A 22380-nucleotide genomic window follows, 5' to 3' on the forward strand; every position below is an offset into this window, starting at 1 on the left:
ATATATTAACTAGCCTGTTAACAGGTATTGCTCATTAGGATGCTGTGTCTTCGTTTCTTCTGGAGTTGAGTTGCTTGACGCACAAGCCAATGAGGAAAGGAAAAAAAAAAAAAAAAAATTTACACGGAGCCGCAGTCGTAACAAGTCGAAACAGATGATTAAGATGCTTAAAATGTTCACTGGGGGAAGAGGATTAATGCAGCGCCCGCGACAGGAAGCAAACATGTCAGTTAACCGATGAAATGATTCATGAATTTGACAGCTTTACCTCGACGTGACGCGCGCTCCTTCATCGTCCGAGAGCCCCCGGTCAGGTGGATCCTAGATTCAGCCCTCTCTCACCCGGTCCGAGCTCACTGGTTTTTGAGGGACGATTTCGCGGGGGGGGGTGTCCTTGAGTGACGATCACCGCCGCAAGGCTACGAATACCCGCCGGGCGGCCGGGAGCCAGGGGAGCGCGGCTCGGATGAACGTAGACAGGCATGGGCACGGGAGCGAGCCACGGAAACAATCCCGATCGTCCCCGCCAGCAGGGCTCTGCCGTGACATGACTCACTTCTCGTGTGGCTCACCGTGAATGGCCGTGCCTCCAAACTTCGTGGAGGGGGTCCATTAAAAATCGCGCAGTGGCGGAAAGCTGTCTACCTGGCCAGGGATCAGATGAGTTCAAGTGAAGGAGAGAAATGCAACAGGTCCGCAGCGCGTTGGTTTTTTTTTGTTTTTTTTGGGGGGGGGGGCACCGGATACGTGGACTCAGGTGCGTTTACCACTAGATGGTGGACTAAAGCCACATACCTGTGACACACAGCGGGTCCATTGCAGAAGGGTGTGCACTGAGCTCACAGGCGGTCAAAGCACTAGCAGGGAGAACAGTGTGGGTTTTACCCCGCACCGCCATCCTCACATCCTAAGGTGCAAAATGTTTGACCCCCTGAATAAGTAAATAAGTTGTGGTGAAAGAAGTATTCGGAGGCTATAACGAATATTGGTTTGTTTGTTTGTTTGTTTGTTTTTTATAATAGCAGTGTATCATATGACAATTTGTGTGAAAGTGTGAAAGGGGGGTCGCTCACAGCGCTGAACCCAGAGACAGTTATCACCTCAATCTGCAGCTTCCCGCAGCCTCACAAAGCTTTATGGCGAGTGTCAGCTCATTGTTCAGCAGTCTGGCGCGCACCTTTACTGGTTCGGTTCACTCTCACTGCTTCCAAGACCTTGTTTTTCAGCAGCGAAGGGGGCAGGGGGTCTCTAAAACCTGGCCGTACACAGCCTGCCAAGCGCCAAACAGCAGACGGACACAGTTAGAGACTAACCGCTGAGCATCTTAGCAGCCTAAGAGCCAGAAAGTTCCTTCAGAGACCAAAGACAGAGCTGAAAGAGAATGAATAAAGGGCTCATACTTGCCTGGTGCTGGATGCGTAAATGAGCGTGTTTGCTAACAAGTCAATCAACTGACACGAATTCGATTATTGTTATTAATGCATTCATATGTAAGCGACACTTCAGTGTTGCGGTTGGTCAAGGTGGTAGTGCTGGCAAGAAAAAAAAAAAAAAACGACCAAATTTTTTTTCTACTCTTATTTTTGCGAGTTCAATACAAATTGGGTTTACACCGGAACCCACTGCCTCCGGGAAATAGCCCTATCCCCCTTCTCTGACAGTGACGACGCCTTCACCTTCTCCCGCCTACTCGGCTTTTGGGTCACCTGACTAACTGCCAGCCATATTGAAGAAAACATTGCAACTTTAAATATTTTTTAAAACAAACAAAAAAACTCACGTGAGTACCGTGTGACAACGTTGAACTTGCTTTAAGTTGTGCAGGTGGGGACTGACTGTCATGTTCTCCCCTCTTGGTGCTTCCCATAGCCGTGTTGCGCTGACACACTCAGTACTACAAAACCCGCGGGAGCCGTACAAACACGACTTGACTCGGCCGCTGCTCGATACCAGCTCTGGTACATGCCGGCCGCCCCCGACACCTGCACTGTACGGGCCGCATTTCAGCCCCTGCGTCAAGCAATGCCGAAGCAACCGTTTATTAGCCCCGGGGCCCGCCGCACTCCTCCCTGTACCATGGTCAAAGGCAGGGGAGCAGTATTCCTTGGCCTGTTCCTTTAACCTGCGGATATTACTCCTGATTCCTGCTCAGCGTTGCCAGATGTACCATGATTATCGCATTTGTACGATCAATAATGGCTTAAGTCTCACCATGTAAAATAATTTGATCATTTTTTTTGTCACGTAGTTGCAATCAGTCGAGGATAACTTCATTTACTGTACTGGTTTCCGGACATCACATGGGACAGTTAAACGTGGGCCCCCTCACGTCTCGTGTTTACGCATCTCTTCTCACGTGACGTCCTGCCACAGCCAATCACGCTCGTCGCGGCTCTGAACTTGGCTCACGAGCGCGGCTGTCGCGGAGTGCGCAGCGTGAGGGCTTTTTCAGAGTCGGCCCGTCGGACCGACGGAAGTCACGGACACCCAGGGTAGCCGTGCCCGAACACGGCACGGCAGTGGGCTCCTCGGAACTCGAGCCGATAGGGTAAGTATGGTACTTATTTAATCTCCACGGGCCTCCCCACGAGATTGGTCGATTTAAACCGTATGGTCACTTTTGGAAGCTGTAGTTGGCAGAGCTGTTGAACTGCACTGCGTTATGGGGACCGGGGTTTCTCTAAATCTGTCCAACACCTCTCTAACTCAGTACCAGCCAGATCTCAACATTGTAACCTTTGGTGAAAGGAGGATCTATTGCCGGACTGGTGCATTCGACTGCAGTACTTTTAGCTAGGTGTACCTAATAAACTGAGTGTATATCCTTAGCAGGGATAGATCCAGTGTACAGCGTTGAGGATAATGCAAATTTAGATGTTCGTTTCATAACGCTTAATCGTTTTTTTGGGGGGAGAAACACGTGACTCGAACAGACATTACATTATACTGAAGCTCAGATGAATGAATGAGATAAATAGTCACTATTTTCTGTGGGGGGGAATAAATCTAAAACTATTGATTCCAGCACTGAATAGATAGTGCAAGTATTTATATGAGCAACACTCATGCTGACAGTTTGATATATATAAATTTAGTATGAGGAAAAAACATATATAGGATATTCATTATTTAAACCCTTCCCCGGCCACAAAAAGTGTGTCCCGTAACTGTACTATTATGAAACTAGAGCCAAGGACAGAAAAAAACCTTTTCTGTGATTAAAACATAGCCACGATGGTCCGTGTAGTTAATTAAAAGGGTCAGCTGTGTTCATTTTAACCGTTCCTGTTATTACCTGAGCTGAGGAAGAGGTGTTAGCAGTGGGGCTGAGAGCAGCGCAGAAACTATCTGCTGCCACCAACGCTGAGAGGTAAACGAAGGCTTCAAATCCCCACACGCTACCCGCTCACAGTCTGTATTTCTTTGTCTAAATCTCTTCATTTTCGCCCTGGCGCAACTCTCCATGCCTTTATCTTAATCAAGACGATGATGAGGTCTAATTACCACTGACCAGACGAAGCATCCAGATACGGCATCTGTAGACCGCAACATCTCAGGAGCTGTCGTAAAACATGTCTCAGAAGATTATGCGACATGAAGAACACTGGGTATTTTCTAATATGCCGATTCCATAGTGTGTGAATTAGGTATGGATTTATGTAATCTGGCAGAATCATCTCTGTGAGGAAATAATTGCTGTCTTTTCCTCTAGGCACATGGCCAAGAGGATGCGTGAAGTGAGGATGCCAAGCAGAGAAACTGCCGCTACTGGAAGAAAAGAAGAAAACTTCAGAATGAACCTTCAGGTGTATGTAGGTGTTGGGGGATGTGCATGCTGTTTGGTGCATGAGACAGTTGGCTGTAAACGGTTGGCAAATCAAACCTGGTCTGGCTTGAGAGGATGCCCTGAGAGTAAACATCCGATTCGCTGTGTATGCTTGCTGGTTCACATTTTACATACTCCTACTTGGAGTAATGGAAGGAAGCAAGTATTTATTGGTATCACCTACGACAGTCAATCTGTGGGATGTATTCACAGCTGAAGAGGTGATCTGCAAGTTAAATGAATTTCTCTTTAACTCAGACCGACATTAATTCATCTGTAATCTAGCAAAGGCAACTATAATGGAGTCCTCGTAACTAAGTACATTTATTCTAGTACTCTACCTCACTACAAAATGTAGGTACTTGTAGTTTACCTGAGTCTTGTCTTTTCATGCCACTTAATACTTTCCCTTGACTACATTTCAAAGGTCAATATTGCACTTTTTACTCCACCAAATGTATTTATACAGCTTTAGTTACTTTACAAATTAAGATTTTTGGATACAAATCATATGAAGTGCTAATAAATTATGATACTCTGTTATAAAGTAAAGTACCCAACAGTAAATACAAGTGTCGCTTACACATTAACACGTGAGCAATAATAATCTAATGATATAATATATAATAGTAAAACAGTCTCAGGGGCAATTTCTCTGCATAGAGTACTTTCACTGTGGATACTTAAAGTACATTTTCCTGACTGTACTTACATACTTAACTTAAGTCATATTTTCAGTGCAGGAATTTTAATTGTAACAGTGCATAGTAATTTTAAGGACCTAAATACTTCCTCCACCACTGCAGGTAAGTATGAAAGCTAGCTATTTTATATTATTTATATTTTATACTATGAACACTTGGCATTTATTGTGTGTCTGCGTTTCATTCTACCACAATGTAAAGTTTTGTTTTAATAATTTAGAGAGATCCTGTGTTCAGTGGTATGTATCTCAAGTTCAGTTTTATATGTACTGTATTTTATGTTTCTCCTGACCGCTAGAAGTCAGTTCAGGGACAGTAAAGTTGAAAGCTGAAGGGTAGTGAGTCTGTTGTGAGCTGTTATATAAACTGAAGAAACAAATGGGAAGGGGCAACTTTTTCCTTATATTAAAAGCTGCCGAATTGTCTCAAAAACACGTGTTTGTTTTTAAACCAGAGACCCTCATCGGACTGCTCACATCCAGTCACTGGGGTTCACATCAAATTGTAGTGAAGCTGCTTTTCTTTCTGAAATGGCACCAAACTGAAAACGGTATTTTAATCATCAAGAGTCAATTTATTTTCATATTCTAAAATTCAGAGGACATAACAGGATTTGAGAATAAATCCAAAGTTGAGTGCACAAAAATGTTTCACTGCAAGCGATTATGTACAAGAATGAAATCAACAAATCTGTACAGAATTCAACAGGTACTGCATCGATATTTAGAGTCAACTTTTTGAACCTAATAACGTAGACTAGACTGGTGTTAAATTCATTTGTACCGAAGATAATTTTTTTTAAATACATCACATTAATTAATTTACATTTTAGTGAACTTTCTTTGCTGAATTAAAAGTTCACTTTTAGTGCATTAAGGACTACTGTATGCTCTTTTGTTTTTCATACATTAAAGATCAAAATCCCGTCAAGGTAATGCTATGTGGCCTCATAAACAGGCCTGCTAACATTAACTTCTAAAGGAGAAAAAAACCAAACAAACGTCCTCATTGTCTGTTTACCCAAACATGCCAACCATAATTACACTGGCAAGCAATTACAACTTGATTGTACCATCATTGTATAATTAACGCTAAAATTAGTGCGTCATATGAACATTAAGAATCAATGGCAAATCCTTAAATTAGTTTGCTTGTAGCATAAAGAATAGCTGCCACAAACATTTGGCAAGTTTTTTTTTTTCTGTCAAGCAGATAACCTGTAAGGAACTCTCTGTTCAAGAAGTTATACAGAAACACAACTTTAGCCTGGGTGTAAATTATTAAGATAACTGGTTAAAAATTAGGGCTGGGTGATACAGATTCATCCTCATAAAGATCACTGTGTAATTGTTTTTTTTTATTTTTTTTTTTTCACCTGGTTGCCCCCACTTCTAAGTTTCATAGATTGCTTGGACCCCGATGTACTTCCTCTCAGGTCTAGTTACGACGGATTTTACTCACGTCATGTCGGTTATATAATGACAATTGCTGATACTAAAGTTGTCTGGAAATGTTGCCATTTTAGACAAATCAATAAGTTAATTTTCAGAGAAAGACAGCAAAACAGTTGCCTAATTATCCCACCAGGTGACAGCCAGAGAAAAATGAGTAATAACATGGGTGATTGAGAATATTCATACACTTTGATCATCACAAATAATGTAACTCACCCAGCCCTACTTTAACTTAATCCCATGACAGTTTTGGTACTGATCAACTCTTCTCCCAGAGTCAGTCCGTGAAACAACACTGCATTTTGCTGGAATTATGCCTCTACTGAATACAAGATACAATGGATTTGAAAGCTATAATTCAGTTCAACACTATGCGTGCTATAGAAGAGAAGCCAAAAACACTTACTACCAGTTTAAATAAAATCAAATATGAAATTGACCATTTTCTCAGAACACAGATGAGTTTAAATACATGAGTTACACAATTTCCTTCTTTTTTTTTTTTTTTCAAACCTTCAGTAGGGAATAACGAAAGTGCTCTGGTCAAACCTGTAAAAAAATAATTTATACACACCCTCGTCATCTGACCGGAGGGTTTGTCACAAAATTGTTGACAACTGTTTTGCTTATTGATGGTCCTCCCCCCAGTCACTCTGCAGCTTCTTGCCCTCGCCGTCCGATGGTTGGATTAGTTGTCATTTGTTAAAAGGAAGGCAGGCGGGCAGTACGACGGTGGAACAGGCCGGGCCCGCTAAAGGCTCTGCCACCTCTCCCTCCAACTCTGTCCACGTTCCTTTCTCTGGGCTGTAGCAGATGGTAGAAGACTTATAGGCCCCCTGAGGAAAAAAAGAAAATCAAGTCATTCTCCTCATTTCTCTCAGTGCTGATTGGATGTCCAACTGGCGGACAGAAAAACTCAAATGCATGTGATCACAAACATCAGGGACAAAGTTAAAGGAAAAGTCTTACGAGTTTTACATATTTTGTCAATAAATTCCATGAAAGGACCAAAACCAATTAACTGATCCTAATAAGTATTGCCAGTATATGTCTTATTGCTCTGTGCCATAGTGCTCCACTGTCCATTACCACGAACATGTCTCTGGAGTTTATGTCGAGGCAGTTCCACATACACCATTCTGCGGCTGTACAGTAAATAATCAAGCAAAATGTGTATTCATCCATAGCTGAAAACAGTCCCCAACAAATCCACTATTTATTCCTGTTAGGGTATAATTGCTAAAATTTACAGTACCAGCATGTTTAAGGAAACTACAAAGTGTTTTTTTCTAAAACCTTAGATTGGTATCCATCACCTGTTTTGATGCACATTTCTAACAGGCACATTAAAAAAAAAAATCGGAGAGGAAATGTTGAAATTAAGATAAATCGCAAAAAAGTTTTTATAATTGGCTGAGGTGGAAAAGTGGGTGTAACGATAAAACGAAAATGTGACAGTGGAAACAGACTTAGCGAATAAATCTTGATGTACATGAAGCATTTGACTTAAATGTTCACCGAAGATTCACATCAGATCTGTGTGGAGCGATAAGGAGGATGTAACATTCCTCAAACTAATACATGAAACAAACATAAATGCCATATTTAAATCATGTTTTGGGTTTTACTCACGCTCTTTTATTCACGCCATCACACTGCGCCCTCTTTTTCTGCAATAGTTTATTGGCACCAGTCTAGAGAATTAGTGCCACCAGCTGTTTATCTCGATGAACCAACTCCTAATATTCACATAATGGTGATGGATGGAAATGATGATTCATTTGCATTTTCTTTTAATTAAGTTAAAATTTGTACTACATCTGGATGGAAACCTCACTCGTACAGTGTGTTTACACGTGCACTACCATCCTAGTAATAATCAGGTTATTGGAGTACCTTGGTTATCTGTTGTGCACGCAAACATCATATGCTACTTTCGAAAATCTGGATAAGACATTACCCCAGTTTTGAGAAACCTGGATATGCTACTGTGCTACTCCGATAGAAACCAGAATACTGTGGCATGTAAACACCTTATCCAGGTGTCTGAATATTCTTTGCTGGTAACAAACACAGTGGCCAAGATGGTGAGAAATGAAGACACAACTGCCTACAGATGGTCAGAAACGTCAGTGCTGTTACAGTGCATACAGGGATATGAATAACAAGGTGTTTCTTGCTCCATGTAAATGCAACACAAAAAGACTCAAAACCAGGATACACAATCAGTATTGCTTTTGGGTTTTTAAAATAATCTGATCCAAAAAAAACTATACAGTACCATGCTCCAGCTGTAGCCCCCCACAAGGAAGATGCTGTCATCCAGAACAGCACAGCCCGGGCCGCTGCGACCCTCCAGGATGGGTGTCTGCAGGATGTTCCACTGGTCAGCTTTCGGGTCGTAACACTCAACCAACATCACATCTAGATGGGAGAAACCTGTGAGAGGAGGTAGACAACTGTTTTAAAATAATTAATTTAGTGTATCCCAGTTAATATGTCCTGTCACTGTAGGTCCAGGTGACACTAATAGGCTGGTTGTTTGACTTTAACGGCCCTGTAAACAAATTTTTTCCAATCAGCCTCTTAATCTGTGGGATGGGTTCATACTTGAACAGAAAATTTTCTGCCAAGATTAGAAGAGTTTTGGTTATTTCTGTGTGCTGTTTTCTCCGTGCTCTTCTAACTGGTTTTTAAGTGGGCGGCATTTACTGGAAAAATGTAATGTCACGTATTTCTGTACACCAAGCAGGATTTAGCAACATATAAATCAAAATCGTGGTAGTGACAGCAACATGGTAGCCACTATTTTCAGTTAAATACAGTGGAAAACTAACATCTGGATCAGTCTCTAAACGTTTTCTTTCGTCTTGTCTCTTACGGCCTTTGAAGCCTGTTTATCGTTAAATCTGCAAGCTTCCGCTTTTTCCATTTACCTGAAATCTACCAAAATCTGAGGGCAATTTTATCAATATAGTATATTTCCTTACAAGTAAGCTCAATGTGTTTAAAATTAAAATTGATAACAATGGCAGCATCTCTTTCACACAGTTTTGGGGGGGAAAAAAAAACTCGACCCCTTTTCTGTTCATTTCCATTTCATCTGAAGCACTTACCTTTCAAATGGTTTCCACCAATAGCATATAGGCGGTCGTTCATTCCAGCCAGGGCATGAATGGCACGCTTTGTGTTCATATCCTGTTTCCTAGCCCACACATCCATTATAGGGTCATAGCAGTAGAGCCAGGACACATACTCTCCATTGTGCACTCCTCCTGCAACAGGTAAACACAGCGCTGTGCCTTTAGTACTATGTCAAATACGTTCTGTAGGTAGACACACTGGCTGCTCATGTAATATAGTACTCTGCAGGGCAAACTGACATGCCTTTGTACATTGATCAATGATAGTTCTTATTAAAAAATGTACTGATTTATGACTGAACCTAACAATTACCAGGGTTCCCATGTTGAAATATATCAAAAACGATCAGTATGAATAATAATTATAGATTTCCTTCTATACTTTTAATAATATACAGCCACATGTGCTCACAGAGAAGCTTGTTGGCTCTTTTATAAAGTTGACCTTTGTATTGCCGGAAACACTGTTTTGTTTTGTTTTTTTAACTAACAGATCGTAGTGCGTCATAGTTAAGTGCTCCTTCTCCAACCAGCTCTATTCAAGCACAAGGTTGGTGCCTTTGTTCCCCTCTTTTAGTTTTAAATGGTAATCACCGGCGTGGTGCTTCATACAGTACAACAGCCACATCATAAAGTCCACTGATGATTCAGTGATCGCTTTTGGAAGGGGAGGATTTTGTTTGATGACTTTCTGCGTTGGTGTGATGAGTCTATGACTGATTTAAATGGGACTAAATCAAAGATATCATTATAGATTTCAGAAAGTAGAAGTACTGTGTAGATGTTACAGTGATGATACATAGAGGTGGTCTCTATCATTTGTATTTGTGTGCCTTTCATGGCACCCAATCAAATCAAATCACAGGGGAGCCATTTCCATACGAGTGAAGTGAATGTGCTTTACATTAAAATTGTACAAACACCCACCCACCCAGTAAAGACAGTAAAAAAAACCTCTATCCACACCACATAAATAAAGCACAGATATAGACATGCTCAGACACTTCTTCTTTCAGAAGAAAAATGCCACTGGATTTTCCTGCCTATCCTTCAAAAGGAGAGTTTGAAAGTGTTACATTAACTTGATGGTGCCTGGAGGATGAAAAGATGTGGGGTTCACATGCTCCCGTTGCAAATTTGTTGAAATTTGTTTAACACAAGATTATAATTCTACCTTTGATGTTTTTGCACCTAGTTTTAACCCAGCTTGTGATATTTTGGCTATATTAACTTTTGGATTTGTGTAATTAGTGTCTGTCTATGTAGCAGTGGTGGAAGAAGTATTCAGACCCTTTACTTAACTAAAAGTAGAAATACCACAATATAAAAATAAGTAATTTCAAGTAAAAGTCCTTCATTCAAAATCTTTCTCAGGTAAAAGCACAAAAGTATTATCAACAACATTCACAATAAATTTCATAAATGCACATTGTGCAGCAGAATAACTCTTGTTAGTGTTATTTCATATTATGTTAATTATTTATAAATGCGGGTGAATTACTGTGTTGTGAAGGGGTCATGGTGAAGGCTAGTTAAACTACCTACAGTCATATACTATTGGATATTTCACGTAAACAATGGATTTTAAATTCAAATAATGATCACGTTTCATAAATGAAATCTGAATCTGCAAAGTAACTAGGAACATACACCTATCAAATAAGTGTAATGGTATAAAAAGAAAAAAATTACCCTCTGAACTGCAGTTGAATATAAGTATAACAATCTGACTGGACAGCAAAGTTTCCAGCTGTGATAATGAAGATGAGCGATTGATATTGATCGTTATCTTGTGCCATTTAGTTATGATATGGTGAGGTTTTTATCTGTATGTATTGATGTATTTATTTGTTGTTTTTAGTGGCTGTGAATTGCACATCAGGTCACATCAATAATTGTGGCTGAGTGACGGGTTTCTCTCCTGACCTGATATGTAGATCTTGCCGTTATGTACCGCTCCTGCATGGGCGGCCAGAGGCTGCGGCAGAGACGACACGTAGTTCCACTCATTAGTCTCCAGGTTGTAGGACTCCACGCTGGAGAGGTAGCCCGTCTCGTTCCTACCACCAATCACGTACAGGTGCTTATCCAGGCGGCAGGCGAAGAAACTGGCTCTCCTGAGGAGGAAGTGTCAACCAGACAGCATCATTAAACCAGCAATGACAGGAGTCATTGTAGGATTTTCTACAGTTTCTGTGTGAGATGGAAATTATTCAGGAAAAAGATCACAACTAAGACTCTCTCTTTGGATTTGTGATTGGTCAACTGTGGCTTAGGGCTATAGTAGTTACATGCTTGCCAACTGTGAGCACCTGTTTTAATGCCAAGGCAATGGTTGTGCTTACTTTTGTATTAGACACTTTTTATTTATTTATTATTAGAACTTATAAAAAGTAAAATAATTTTAAATACCATAAGTTTGTAGTAAGAGAAAACATTGTATAGTTCTGTATTCATATAAAAACCTAAAAATGTCAAAATGAGCAAATGCCAAATCCCCCTAAGGTTTTCTGTCTCTTACTACATCATCAGATATACATACCTACTGTTTATTACCCTTTGGGACTACATTTAAACAAAAGCACTGATTTATTTGCAATCAATATAAAAATGATCATATATAAAGCAGTATAAATGAATGTATGAATGAACAATTATGAATTCAAATACAAAAAAGGCTCACCTCTCCTGCATAGGGGGCAACTGTATCCAACTGTTGAATCTGGGATCATAACGGCTGACAAAATTAGTGCTGTGCTTTCCTGCAAACAGATATAAATCGAGATCAATGAAACTGATCACTCACATGACTTAGTGGGAGAAGTTTCTTTATAGTGCATGTATATGGCGGGGCTCACTTCTAATTGTCTAAGTCTTTGCCCAAGTCTTTGTTACATGCCAATAAAATGCACAACTGTGACTCTGCAAGACTTCATTTAAAAATAAACATATAATCTGAAAATCACTTCCCACACACGCTGATTTTAAGTGTTATTATGTGCTACTTTTCACCGCAATTAGACTTAACAATTGTTGACTGAAGGCTTGTTTTTCCCGTCATAGACTGATCTGGTTTTGTTCAAAAAAGTCTTAAATGATCTCTGATGATGTATGTCGCTATTGTGTCAATTTTTAACCCTCAGTACTAAACAAACACTGCTGATTTCACTATGTGCAGTGCACTGCTACCGTGCTACTGTATTATTATGATCCTTGGTTGAATAAGGACAAAAGGACAGCATTCATTTTTTGGATCACTTCTAGTCTTTGTTTCTTCCTACGGTGAAAAGTATGTTACCGCCATTTCACGAAAAGCGCTCTCAACACTTCCTCACCACAAATATTTCAGTGGTAATAATTGTTGTTTTCCTGTGCCAATAATTTAAGTGTTGTTTGTCCACTCAGAGCTGAACTGGCTATAGAATGACTGTGTAGAACTATCAGAAAGTGCAATATTAACTCAAATGGGTTTGAACTTACAGCACATACACGCTGGCTCTCTATATTAAGTAAACACTGCCAAATTTGCCGTGTGAAGTCACTGAAAAGCAAGTCATTCATTCTGTGATGTTACTATACCATTGGGGTTCCACTGGTCCTCTCCGCCCAGCAGCAGCAGGAAGTTCTCCACCTCCACCACGCAGTGATGGGCACTGTTGTAAGGCATTACTAGAGGAGACACAAAAATCAAAGGTTTCAGTCACGGAAACTTGACAACTGTACAGGTCAATGGCGGGCAAATAGCAGCCGAAGGGCCAAATACTCTAACATGAACATTTGTCTCTTTGTTAATATACAAACTACTGTAAATCCCATTAAACACAACTTTTTATATTCTAATATACAGATGAGATAAAGAGAGGCATGTGTAAAGGGTTAGCCCTTACCCTGGCCCCAAAATGAATCTACTAAACTTACCAGCTAAATAACACTCGGCTTAAATTGAAAAAAAGTATCCCATGAATTCAAACGGTTTTAATTCCTCGACTTCAGCCTACTTGACCATTACAGATCTGTGTTCCACAAACGCAAATACACTCAGTTGCCAGTTTCTTAGGTACACCTAGCTAAAAGTAACGCAGTCTAATACAGCAGTTCTGCAATTAATCCTACCTTCATTATGGTTATTGTAATTTTGTTATAAGGACAGATTTTTTTTTAAATAGGGGCAGGCTAAGTAACATAAACACCTCTCTGTATAATACAATACAGTTCAACAGCACTGTTTTAGATTCAACAACTACATCAATTTCAATACAAACTGAAAAGTATAACCTTCATGAAGGGAGGGTTTATTGCAGGAATGTTGAATTAGACTGCACTAGTTTTAGCTGGGTGTACCTAATAAACTGAGAACTAAGTGTATATACTAATGGGAAAAGTTACATCTGCCCTCAAAATAACAATTTTATAAATTAATTAAATTCTTAAATCAATTCATATAATACTCAATCAAACATATACAGTAGTTAAGCTTCTCATCTGTGCCTGTAAAAGTACACTGAACAAAGCTTAAACAACTGGCCCTTGATTGAACCTAATCGCTGATCCTGATGTAGGGCTACTGGTCTGGATGGTAGAGATGTTGCAATTTAATAAGCAATATTTGCACAGACAGTGTTTCTCGTTCAGTCACTAATTTTATTACTTGTGATGCCGAGTGTCCTGTTGTTGGACAGGGGGTGCTCATAGTACATATTAATGTCAAGACTGATTTAATTTGCAATGTACTCTTAACAACAGGCCAGGGTGCTTGAGGGAGCCAACCATCTATTTCACAATCCGCTGTGTGAGTCACCGTTATAGGATTTATTTTCCCTCCTCACTGCTTTTTTGTAACCTTCCATTCATTCATTTAAAGGGAGTGATTTCTTGTGGGGAATCAAGCCTGTTGACTCTTAAACTGGAACAAATGAAAGTATGAGGCAGAGTTATCGGTCTACTCTATCAATCAATCAATCAATCAATCAATCAATCAATCAATCTATCTATCTATCTATCTATCTATCTATCTATCTGATAAGGTAAATCATTTTCTATTTTGGAGACTCAACTCACCTGCCAGTGAGTACTCTAAGGACTTGATCTCACAGTGCAACACTTTTCCTTTTCTCTTCATCTAGCTTTAATATATGCCAGCAACTATTCGTCGATTAATCGAGTACATCCAATAAATGTATTCTTTAGTGTATCATACTGCTCATTATCTTAACACAGGTTAGCATAAACGGCTACAGGCCCACAGCGGCAGCAGGACCCCTCATGGAGGATTTTCCTTTGTGTATGTTTTCGTGCTCCCCTCCTCTCCTCCATCTTCTTTTGCTGAAGTGACCCCATTGAGATGTAGAGAAATGGTCTTAGGTGACAGTCATAATGAACATGATCGTGTTCACTCAATAAATCTCAGGCCCGGTGCTTTTTGAGCACAAATCAGTGAAATGTTAAAGCCCACCTGTCTGTCTCCATCAGTCATTTCCACTGTCACCTCCCCACCGTCTGATGGATCACAGTTGCTGCAAAATTAGACAGCCTTGAATCTCATTTCTTTCCTATTGGCCTCTCCCTGCAGTCTCACTCTGGCTGGCTGACATGTGCCGGTCCTCTCTATGGGAGGGAAGTCTCAGATAGGAACTAATACTACATACACTAAACACAGCTTTATCTCGAACAAGGGGATTAGGTTGCTCGCCTCCAGTGCACCTCAAAGACGAGTGCCATATGACAGCCAAATTCCCTTACATGCTATTTACATTATCATTCAGTCAGCAGTATATAGGACACGGATGGGCGGCTTTTTATTTGATGTCTAGTGACTTGTACTCATACTAAAAATCATCTCGTACCCATGTGAAAAGAAGATTATTGCTTTACAGTATGTCAAAGGCTACAGTATGAGGAGTACTGTGGGAGGATTTGGGACCTTTGCCCTGCCTCTACAGGTGCCACAGATGCAGGTGAACAGTGGGATAAGTACCCGGCCATAAAAGCTGTATGCAACTGTGCTGGACCTGTGCAGTAGAAAAAGTAGAACATATCAAATTTTTTCCCGCTCTACAACGTGTGAGACTTTAGTGCGAATTATCACCCGAGAAGGAGCACGAAATCGGTCTGCATATTTGTCCCCTCTCCTCTAAATCTCCCACTAACCCCAGGGGTGAACAGCCCTAGGAGAGCAGGATGAGCACGTCCTCCATGAGATGGACGCCATCACTCCAGTCTACAGTGAGCTCCAGGGCTCACTAGAGGGAGTCAGAAACCTCTGCATAGAGCCACAGTCAGGGTCGGTTGAATGACTCCACAGCTAATGCACCACTGCTGCTCGAGCTCTGACTTGCCTATAACACTATTACAATTGCATCCCACTGAGCTGAATTCCTTTGTTCTAGGCCATGCTGCGTGGATGAGGTCCGTTTCCAAGTGTGAGATTTTAATATCAGGTTAGTTTAAAGAAGAAGAGGAGGAGAATAGTCCGGCATCGTGGCTGAGCCAGTGCCTGCCTTTGTCTTGTGCTCTACCACGCTGCTGTGGGTACACTAGATGGCAAACTTTACACTAGAATCACCGAGCAGCAGATACATCTGACACAATGAGAGGGATCAGATTCTTCCCAAATTGTGTTGATGAATGTCTTAATCAAAGGCTGTCCCTCTCAGGTTTCGCCTCATTGAAAAGTTATGATTGAATGTTAATAATCTTCTATTCCACATCCATTGTGTGGAGGCTACATCAGATGGTTACTGATGTGTTAAGGGGATGATTTTGCAGTTTTGTCCTTCCACTTGGCCACGGACCATTTGAGTGTTAACTTTTTAGCTTTGAGTGATGGAAATCCCTATTGACCTTTTGCTTGCTGCAGTTTATACCCAGGAGTGTGAGTTTAATGAGAAAATGACAATATAAACACCAGTGAGCTTCAGGCTGTTGTGTATGCATGCCTCCTTTAGTAAAATGCACCCTTAAAGATTTAAGACAAACAGGGGCTAAAATAACAGACGACTGCCAAGAAACGGTTTGATTCAAGCACAAGAAGAAACCATGTCCAAAGCTGTTGGTGAATTTAAGACACAACAACAGAAACAATGTCCCAGAATTAAAAACTTGTGCCATAAAGTGGGAATATAAACTGCATAGTGCTGAGCTGACAGAAAACAGACCTATGGCTAATATGTACAGATGGAGAGACGCTACTGAGATATGGCTCCAACCAAAACAAAAGGACAAAAACTCGATATGTCTGGCAATGAAGATGCAAAGGACAAATATGGTTTCCCATTAGCTCTTGTTTGACCTTTGCAATATGGCAACAATATAGTGGTGAGTCTCAAAAGGTCAGGGAAGACAGAGAGAAAAAAGAGCATGGCACACTGTACAGAGGTGAGTGCTATAGGGATGTGTTTGTAAATTCACAAAGGCTTTAGATATATTCTCTATAGACACTACATTTTTTTCAACAGAATAGCTTTTATGATCTTATGACAACTTGCTTTCAATATGATATCATGAAATCAATATCATAAACTGTATCCTGGTATAAATCCCTACAGATTTTGGCATATGTCTTTATTTTGTTTTACAACTGTTATTATTTATTGTTTGTCAATTAATATCATTATCTGTTTTGACTTTTTGTATGCTGTATAAACAAAACATCTGCTGTCTTCCTGACCTTATCTGCTGGCATTAAACCAGATAACAATAGCGACACTGGGTCAATGGGTTAAATCCATTCTGTGTATTAGTATGTATGGGGTGGTTCAATCGTATGTATTGATCAATGTGACGAATAATCAAGCTACATTTAAATGCTATGGAGGAAAGATGTCATTCATTATTGTTCTATCTCTGCCACAATAGATCATTAGATTCAAGTAAATTTCATCATGCATCCTGCCAGCATATTTCTGCAAAAACAAGGGGAACCGGGCATGAAGCTCCACAGTGCTGTGAAGTCACGCTCTGATTAAAAACTTATATTAAAAATGATAGTGATACATTATTACCTGAAGGATTTAGGGAACTCCTTCCCCTCATTTTCCGTGGAAATTAACCTGTGTGAAAGTCATCCATAGGAACAACTATTTCTCATCATATAAGCCACTAACACAAGATGCCCCAGGTTAAAAAAAAAAAAAAAAAAAAGGAGCAAAGCCTTTGCTACTCACTTGTGAGGATCTTCCATGTCTTTTTCTCATCGTCATAGTACTGGACCAAATTGCTGGGGAGACGATCAGGTCCAGGAGGCAAACCACCCACCAGTAACAGCAGTCTCTTATTGGAACGGATTCTGTAATGTCAAAAGTGTGGGTGTGTGGACAAGTGTTAGGAAACAGAGAACAAAACAGGTATTAAGCCTTGAAATAAAATGTCCAACAGGCAAAATAAGCACCACCTGCCACTGGGCACCTTTAATTCCTTTATTTACATAATAACGTTGATAGTATTAACAGCGTATTTTGATTTTTCACTTTGTAAATGCTCTGTGTGAATGAATGAATCTGTGAATGAAATAAAAATAAAAATCCATGGTTAAATGAATAACTGCTCCTTGTCCAAGTACAACTCCTGAAGTTGAAACTACTAATCATGCAATGTGGGGCCACGTTTATTATAATTAACAAAAAACTGCTCAACTGCACACTTATCCTTTTGATGTGTTATTGAACGGTAATTGTACTCTAAAGATATCTTTTCAATTAGCTGTGAAGCGAGGACGATCCTGCAGGGTGCCATGCTGGAGGCTAAAAGCGCAATTGAGTTCATAAACCTGCCTATACAATGTCTCCATTTCATTGGCTGTGGTGATTCATGTGACATCCCTGAGCCAGTTTTGAGATATTTCCTGCTGTTTGTATATGATATATAACCTCAAAGCTGCGCACTTTACTCTACATTAATGACCATTATCTGGCCGCTAATGGATTTCAACACAAATCTACCAATTAATCACAATATGCAGTAAAAGGATTAAGAGTAGCTGGCCTTTATATTCAGACACGTTCACCTTCTTTCCCTTTTTCATATTTTTCATATTTTTTATGCTTGGGTAAATCACCATTGTCTCGGTACATTCTCCCTGCTACTGGCCCACTCGGAAGTGTTTTGGGGTTATTCATATGCAAATGAGCCCCTGGACATAGATAATAGTGATTAATTGAGAGGAGAGAAACAGTGGCACGTGAAACTAATTATGAGGATTCCTGATTCCCTGCTCATTTAGGTCCATATGTGGGAATAGATTTGTTATTGGGATAATGAAGGAATAGATACTATATATTGTGCAAAATTTGATTTTCAAGTTGTGATTCTCTAATGCCACAGCTTTATTTTTTCCTCTGCTCACACATGTACACATGGATTTAAATATTTGAATCTTTGATCCTCTAACTACAGTCAGCTCTGTAAACGAAATCTGACATCAGCACCGTCAATCAATCAACTTACTGACAACGCCTGTCTACTTACCAGCCCCTTGAAGTGCTGATCAGGAAAAACAGGGGAGTAAACCACGCTGCTTGGCCTGTTTTTGTGAGAGTGAGACGCATGCATCTAACCTGAATAAAGATCATTGCCCGATCGTCCCTTAATGAAAATGAATGCCACATTTTCTCAAATATAATACACACTCAAATGCACTAAATTCCCTTTGACATTATATTTTTGTTCATTGTGACATCAGTAATGGCCTATCATTGAATTTGCATCAGAAGCGTTATGTAATTACCATGTAATTCTAGTAATGATTTAATTATAGCATTTCAAATTGTATTCATGAGAGTTCCCCCAACTCAAATGCATAACCTTTATCTAGTTTGCTCCATCTTGTCTACACTGATTAGAGAGCAATTACACAGATGTGTGAGGAAATAAAAGAGTTGTTTTTTCTTCACTAAAGCATAAGGTAACCTTGTAATTATGGATACAGTGTAGCATAGAATAGATCAACCCCCCTGACAGCTGGCATTCCTCTACAGGAAAACCCCCACAATCCTCATTAACTGGGCCTCAAACCTCACACCTCTAACTGACCACCTACATGGTGTAGTTTTCACAGGCAGTGGGACCAATACTTGAGTGAGTGGGCAATACTTGAGTTGGCAGTTTGTTCAAATTTAACAAGTGGGAGGCATTTAATCACCTTCCGCCCACTCTCAAATAGCTCATATCTGTGTAAGTATGTGTGTGTGTGTGTGTGCGTGTGTGTGTGTGTGTGTGTGTGTGTGTGTGTGCGCGCGTGTGTGTTTTGAACTTGTGACTGTATGTTTCTGTTTGTGTTTTCTCACCTGCTGGCCATTGTCTGCCTGCAGTGCTGCCTGAAGGGCATCAGGTGGTAGTTCATGGCATCCAGGAGTAGTTTCTGGCACACAGGGTCACTCCTCATGAAGTCAACAGACTGCACCCTCTCCACCAGCTCTGGGGCAGGTATAAGGGCGAAGCGCAGCCTCTTCATAAGGTCTGGCGCATAGTGCATACGAGTCTCCCGGTCATGCTCCAGCCAGAGGACTGACATCTGGAAGAGAGCCAGCTCTGACTCCACCGGAGGTGGCAGTGCATCTAGCATGGCACACATCTCCTCAAAGTTCAGCAAGAGCACATCCTCCACCAGGTACTTGTTGGCCAGCTTCTTGGTCTCATCCAGTCCATGGAGTGCAGCAATCTTGCAGATCTGCTTGTAGTTCTGCACAGAGATCTGGTCGTTGAGGAACTGCACACTGAGTTTGGTAATCTGGGGGATGTTGAGGATCTTGCTGACTGACAGCACCTCTTCCACTGTGTCCAGGGAAAGAGTCACGTTGGCAGTGTAGAGATACTCCAGCACTAATCGCAGTCCAATCGAGGAGCAGCCCTGGAGTACCAGGTTATTGATGGGCCTGGCACTGGGGGTCACTAGCTTGTCATCGGGAGAGGATGAGGGTGTCCCACTGCTGCCCTGGTCTCCTTTGCTCCCCTCATTGTTGATTACATTATGGGAGGAGAAGAGAGATCTGAAATACTGGGAGCAGGATGCCAGCACAGCTTTGTGGCAATGGAACTGTTGTCCCTGGGCAGTGAGAGTCACATCACAGAAAAGCTGTTTCCTCCATAAGAGATTGAGCCCATGCAGCAGGGTGTCACTGTGTGTTGGGTCAAAGGTGGATGTTCTATCACCCGATCTGGACATGACTTCCTGACTGTGAACGCCACCTAGGCAACAAATAAACCATCAAGCCATTTACCTCGGGTCATTTATTTGCACAGCACACGCAGCCTCGTATATGCTACCAGCCAACTATTACAATAGAAAACGATTTCTGGAATAAGTTATTGAACAGATCGCCCGTCCATCCAGCGAGGAATAACCCCGATGCCATGCCAGCCGGCGAGAATCTACATCCAATACGGCTTCGGTCGCCTTCAACTTTGAGCTCTGGTCATAAAGCAACAAACAAAAACGCAGTAGTTCCCACAGCGTGCCACTCTTATGCATGCTTAACTCAAGAACAAGATGATTTAAATGGAGGCTGAGGTTTGAAGGGCGCTGTCAAAAAAAAAAAAAAAAACGAGGATACGGAGATGCTGCGGCGCTTTCCCCTCGGTAACGCGGCTGAAGTTGTCGGATCAGGAAAAAGAGAGACACCCGCCACGGTGGACCGATAACCAGCAGCATTCAGCCAACACTTGTCCCTTCTCCTATCTTGCTGCACACCCCCACAACGAAGGACATTACACATTTACGGAGTCATACAAAAGCAATTAGTTTGTCTCCGAGCCGTCAGCAGCAGTATGGGTGCGTTTCGCTTTTAGTCTACCCGAGTTACGCGGACGTGAGTATCGAGAAATATTCCCTGAAAATGCAGCTTTCGGCAAAGTTAAATGTAATATGCATCTCCGATGTTTCCTCGGCACTGCGAGAAGCTATTTCTATGTGCGTAATGTGTGCAAACTTGACACAAGCGTGCTGCAACGTTGTCGCCAGATTCACGAAAAGCGCCTGTCACAACTAAATGATGTGAGCAGCTCGCCTGAGAAGGAGCCAAACTTACCTGACTTCAGCTCTTGACCAAAAAAAAAAGGAAAGTAAGCTTCAGGTTCCCAATAATCTCACTTGAATGTTCCTTTGTTCTCCTTTTTAAGAATTGTCCTTTCCCTCAAAGTCTATGGTCGGTGGTGTCTCAGAATAACCATTGATTCCAACTCATAAAGTCACTATTTCAGGTTATTTGTTGACGTTGATCATTTGTTCTTCTGAATTAACAAGAAGTGTGTGAGTGTGTGAGAGGGAGCTGTGCTTTCTGCAAGAGAAGAAGAAGAAGAAATATACGTGTGACAAATTATGCTACCAAGAAACAACACATCATTATCCTTGGGCCTGGGGCTCAGTGAGTCGTAACGAGAGTAATAGGAAATCCACGGTTGGGGAGAGAAACGGTCGTGCATGGCCGGTGGAGAGAGACCATGCAGGGGTATGGATGCTGGAGAGACTCGCAAAATTATGGCTCAAGGCTATTGTAAAAACTGTCGAGCGTAAATGACTGCGATTTCAAACATCTATGGAAGAAAGAAAAGAGAAAGGGGGAGAAAAACCGAGTCTTTCCCTCGCTGTTATAGAGAGAACCGTCAAGTTTTAGTGCGCATTGCTAATTAGTCAATTTCTCTCTGCCTTCACAGCCCGACGACTTTGCTGCTGAGCTGAAACTGCTAATTTCTGGGACCAGCCTTTTTTTGGCTGTGAACTGGATGGATGAATGGCTTGTCTCGCACAAATGACAAAAAGCCCCTGCCTTAATCTCCATCGCCAAAATAACCCCTCATCTCATTCTGCTCCTGCTAGTCCTTCAAAAGAAGGTTGCTCTACACAAACTCAAGTTTTGCATCTGTATTAGAAATACTATATACACCATAATGTCCTCACTATGTTTATAATGTTGAATTGAAGCATATAAAACCTCCTTTTTTCATTTCCATGTGAGAAAAAAGCATCAGGCCAAATACACTATAAAACACAACACAAAACCAAAGTGATGTAAAGTTATGAAACAACATTCAAAAAAAAAAAAAAAAGTCTAACATAGCATACAGTGTTTTCGTGTACTGTTATCTTGTCTGATCAGTTCATTGTTTCACAACCTGGAGGCCTAGCTGCGAGCCTGTAAACACAAAGGGTGGAAACCTAATACAACATCCATCAGTGCACAGTAGTGTTTTGTTTGTGAAAGTCCCGGTTATATACGTAGATTCCACATACCTACTCACTTTCTGCTCCAAAACCCTCCCTA

The 22380-nt window shown here is 41.1% G+C and overlaps 2 protein-coding genes and 1 long non-coding RNA gene across 4 annotated transcripts in view; 1 reads left to right on the forward strand and 2 right to left on the reverse strand.

Moving 5' to 3' along the window:
* The window catches only part of LOC120798571 (voltage-dependent R-type calcium channel subunit alpha-1E-like), a 60136-nt gene extending 58069 nt beyond the window's left edge, over positions 1-2067 (reverse strand). Inside the window, exon 1 of the mRNA XM_040142942.1 lies at positions 1781-2067. Coding sequence (XP_039998876.1) covers positions 1781-1842 — 62 coding nt within the window. The 5' untranslated portion in view covers positions 1843-2067. The remainder of the gene's footprint in view (positions 1-1780) is intronic.
* Positions 2068-2443: 376 nt separating this feature from the next.
* Positions 2444-4711, forward strand: LOC120799348. Of its 2 annotated transcripts, none has more exons than XR_005708815.1 (3): positions 2444-2548; positions 3484-3608; positions 3713-4711. It is a non-coding gene; the product is annotated as an uncharacterized LOC120799348 (long non-coding RNA). The 2 variants fall into 2 exon arrangements; XR_005708816.1 differs by lacking the exon at positions 2444-2548 and adding an exon at positions 3229-3370.
* A 1968-nt stretch (positions 4712-6679) lies between these two features.
* On the reverse strand, positions 6680-20990 carry klhl14 (kelch-like family member 14). Its single transcript, XM_040144439.1, has 9 exons — positions 20914-20990; positions 19408-20308; positions 17290-17411; positions 12707-12796; positions 11811-11889; positions 11054-11244; positions 9101-9259; positions 8266-8423; positions 6680-6820 (listed from the first exon to the last, which is right to left on the reverse strand). Exons 2-9 carry the CDS (start codon positions 20283-20285, stop codon positions 6680-6682), a joined length of 1818 nt encoding a protein of 605 aa, XP_040000373.1. The 5' UTR covers positions 20286-20308; positions 20914-20990.
* Between the last annotated feature and the right edge of the window lie 1390 nt (positions 20991-22380).

Source organism: Xiphias gladius, chromosome 14, assembly GCF_016859285.1.
Source record: "Xiphias gladius isolate SHS-SW01 ecotype Sanya breed wild chromosome 14, ASM1685928v1, whole genome shotgun sequence".
Taxonomy (NCBI): Eukaryota; Metazoa; Chordata; class Actinopteri; order Istiophoriformes; family Xiphiidae; genus Xiphias; species Xiphias gladius.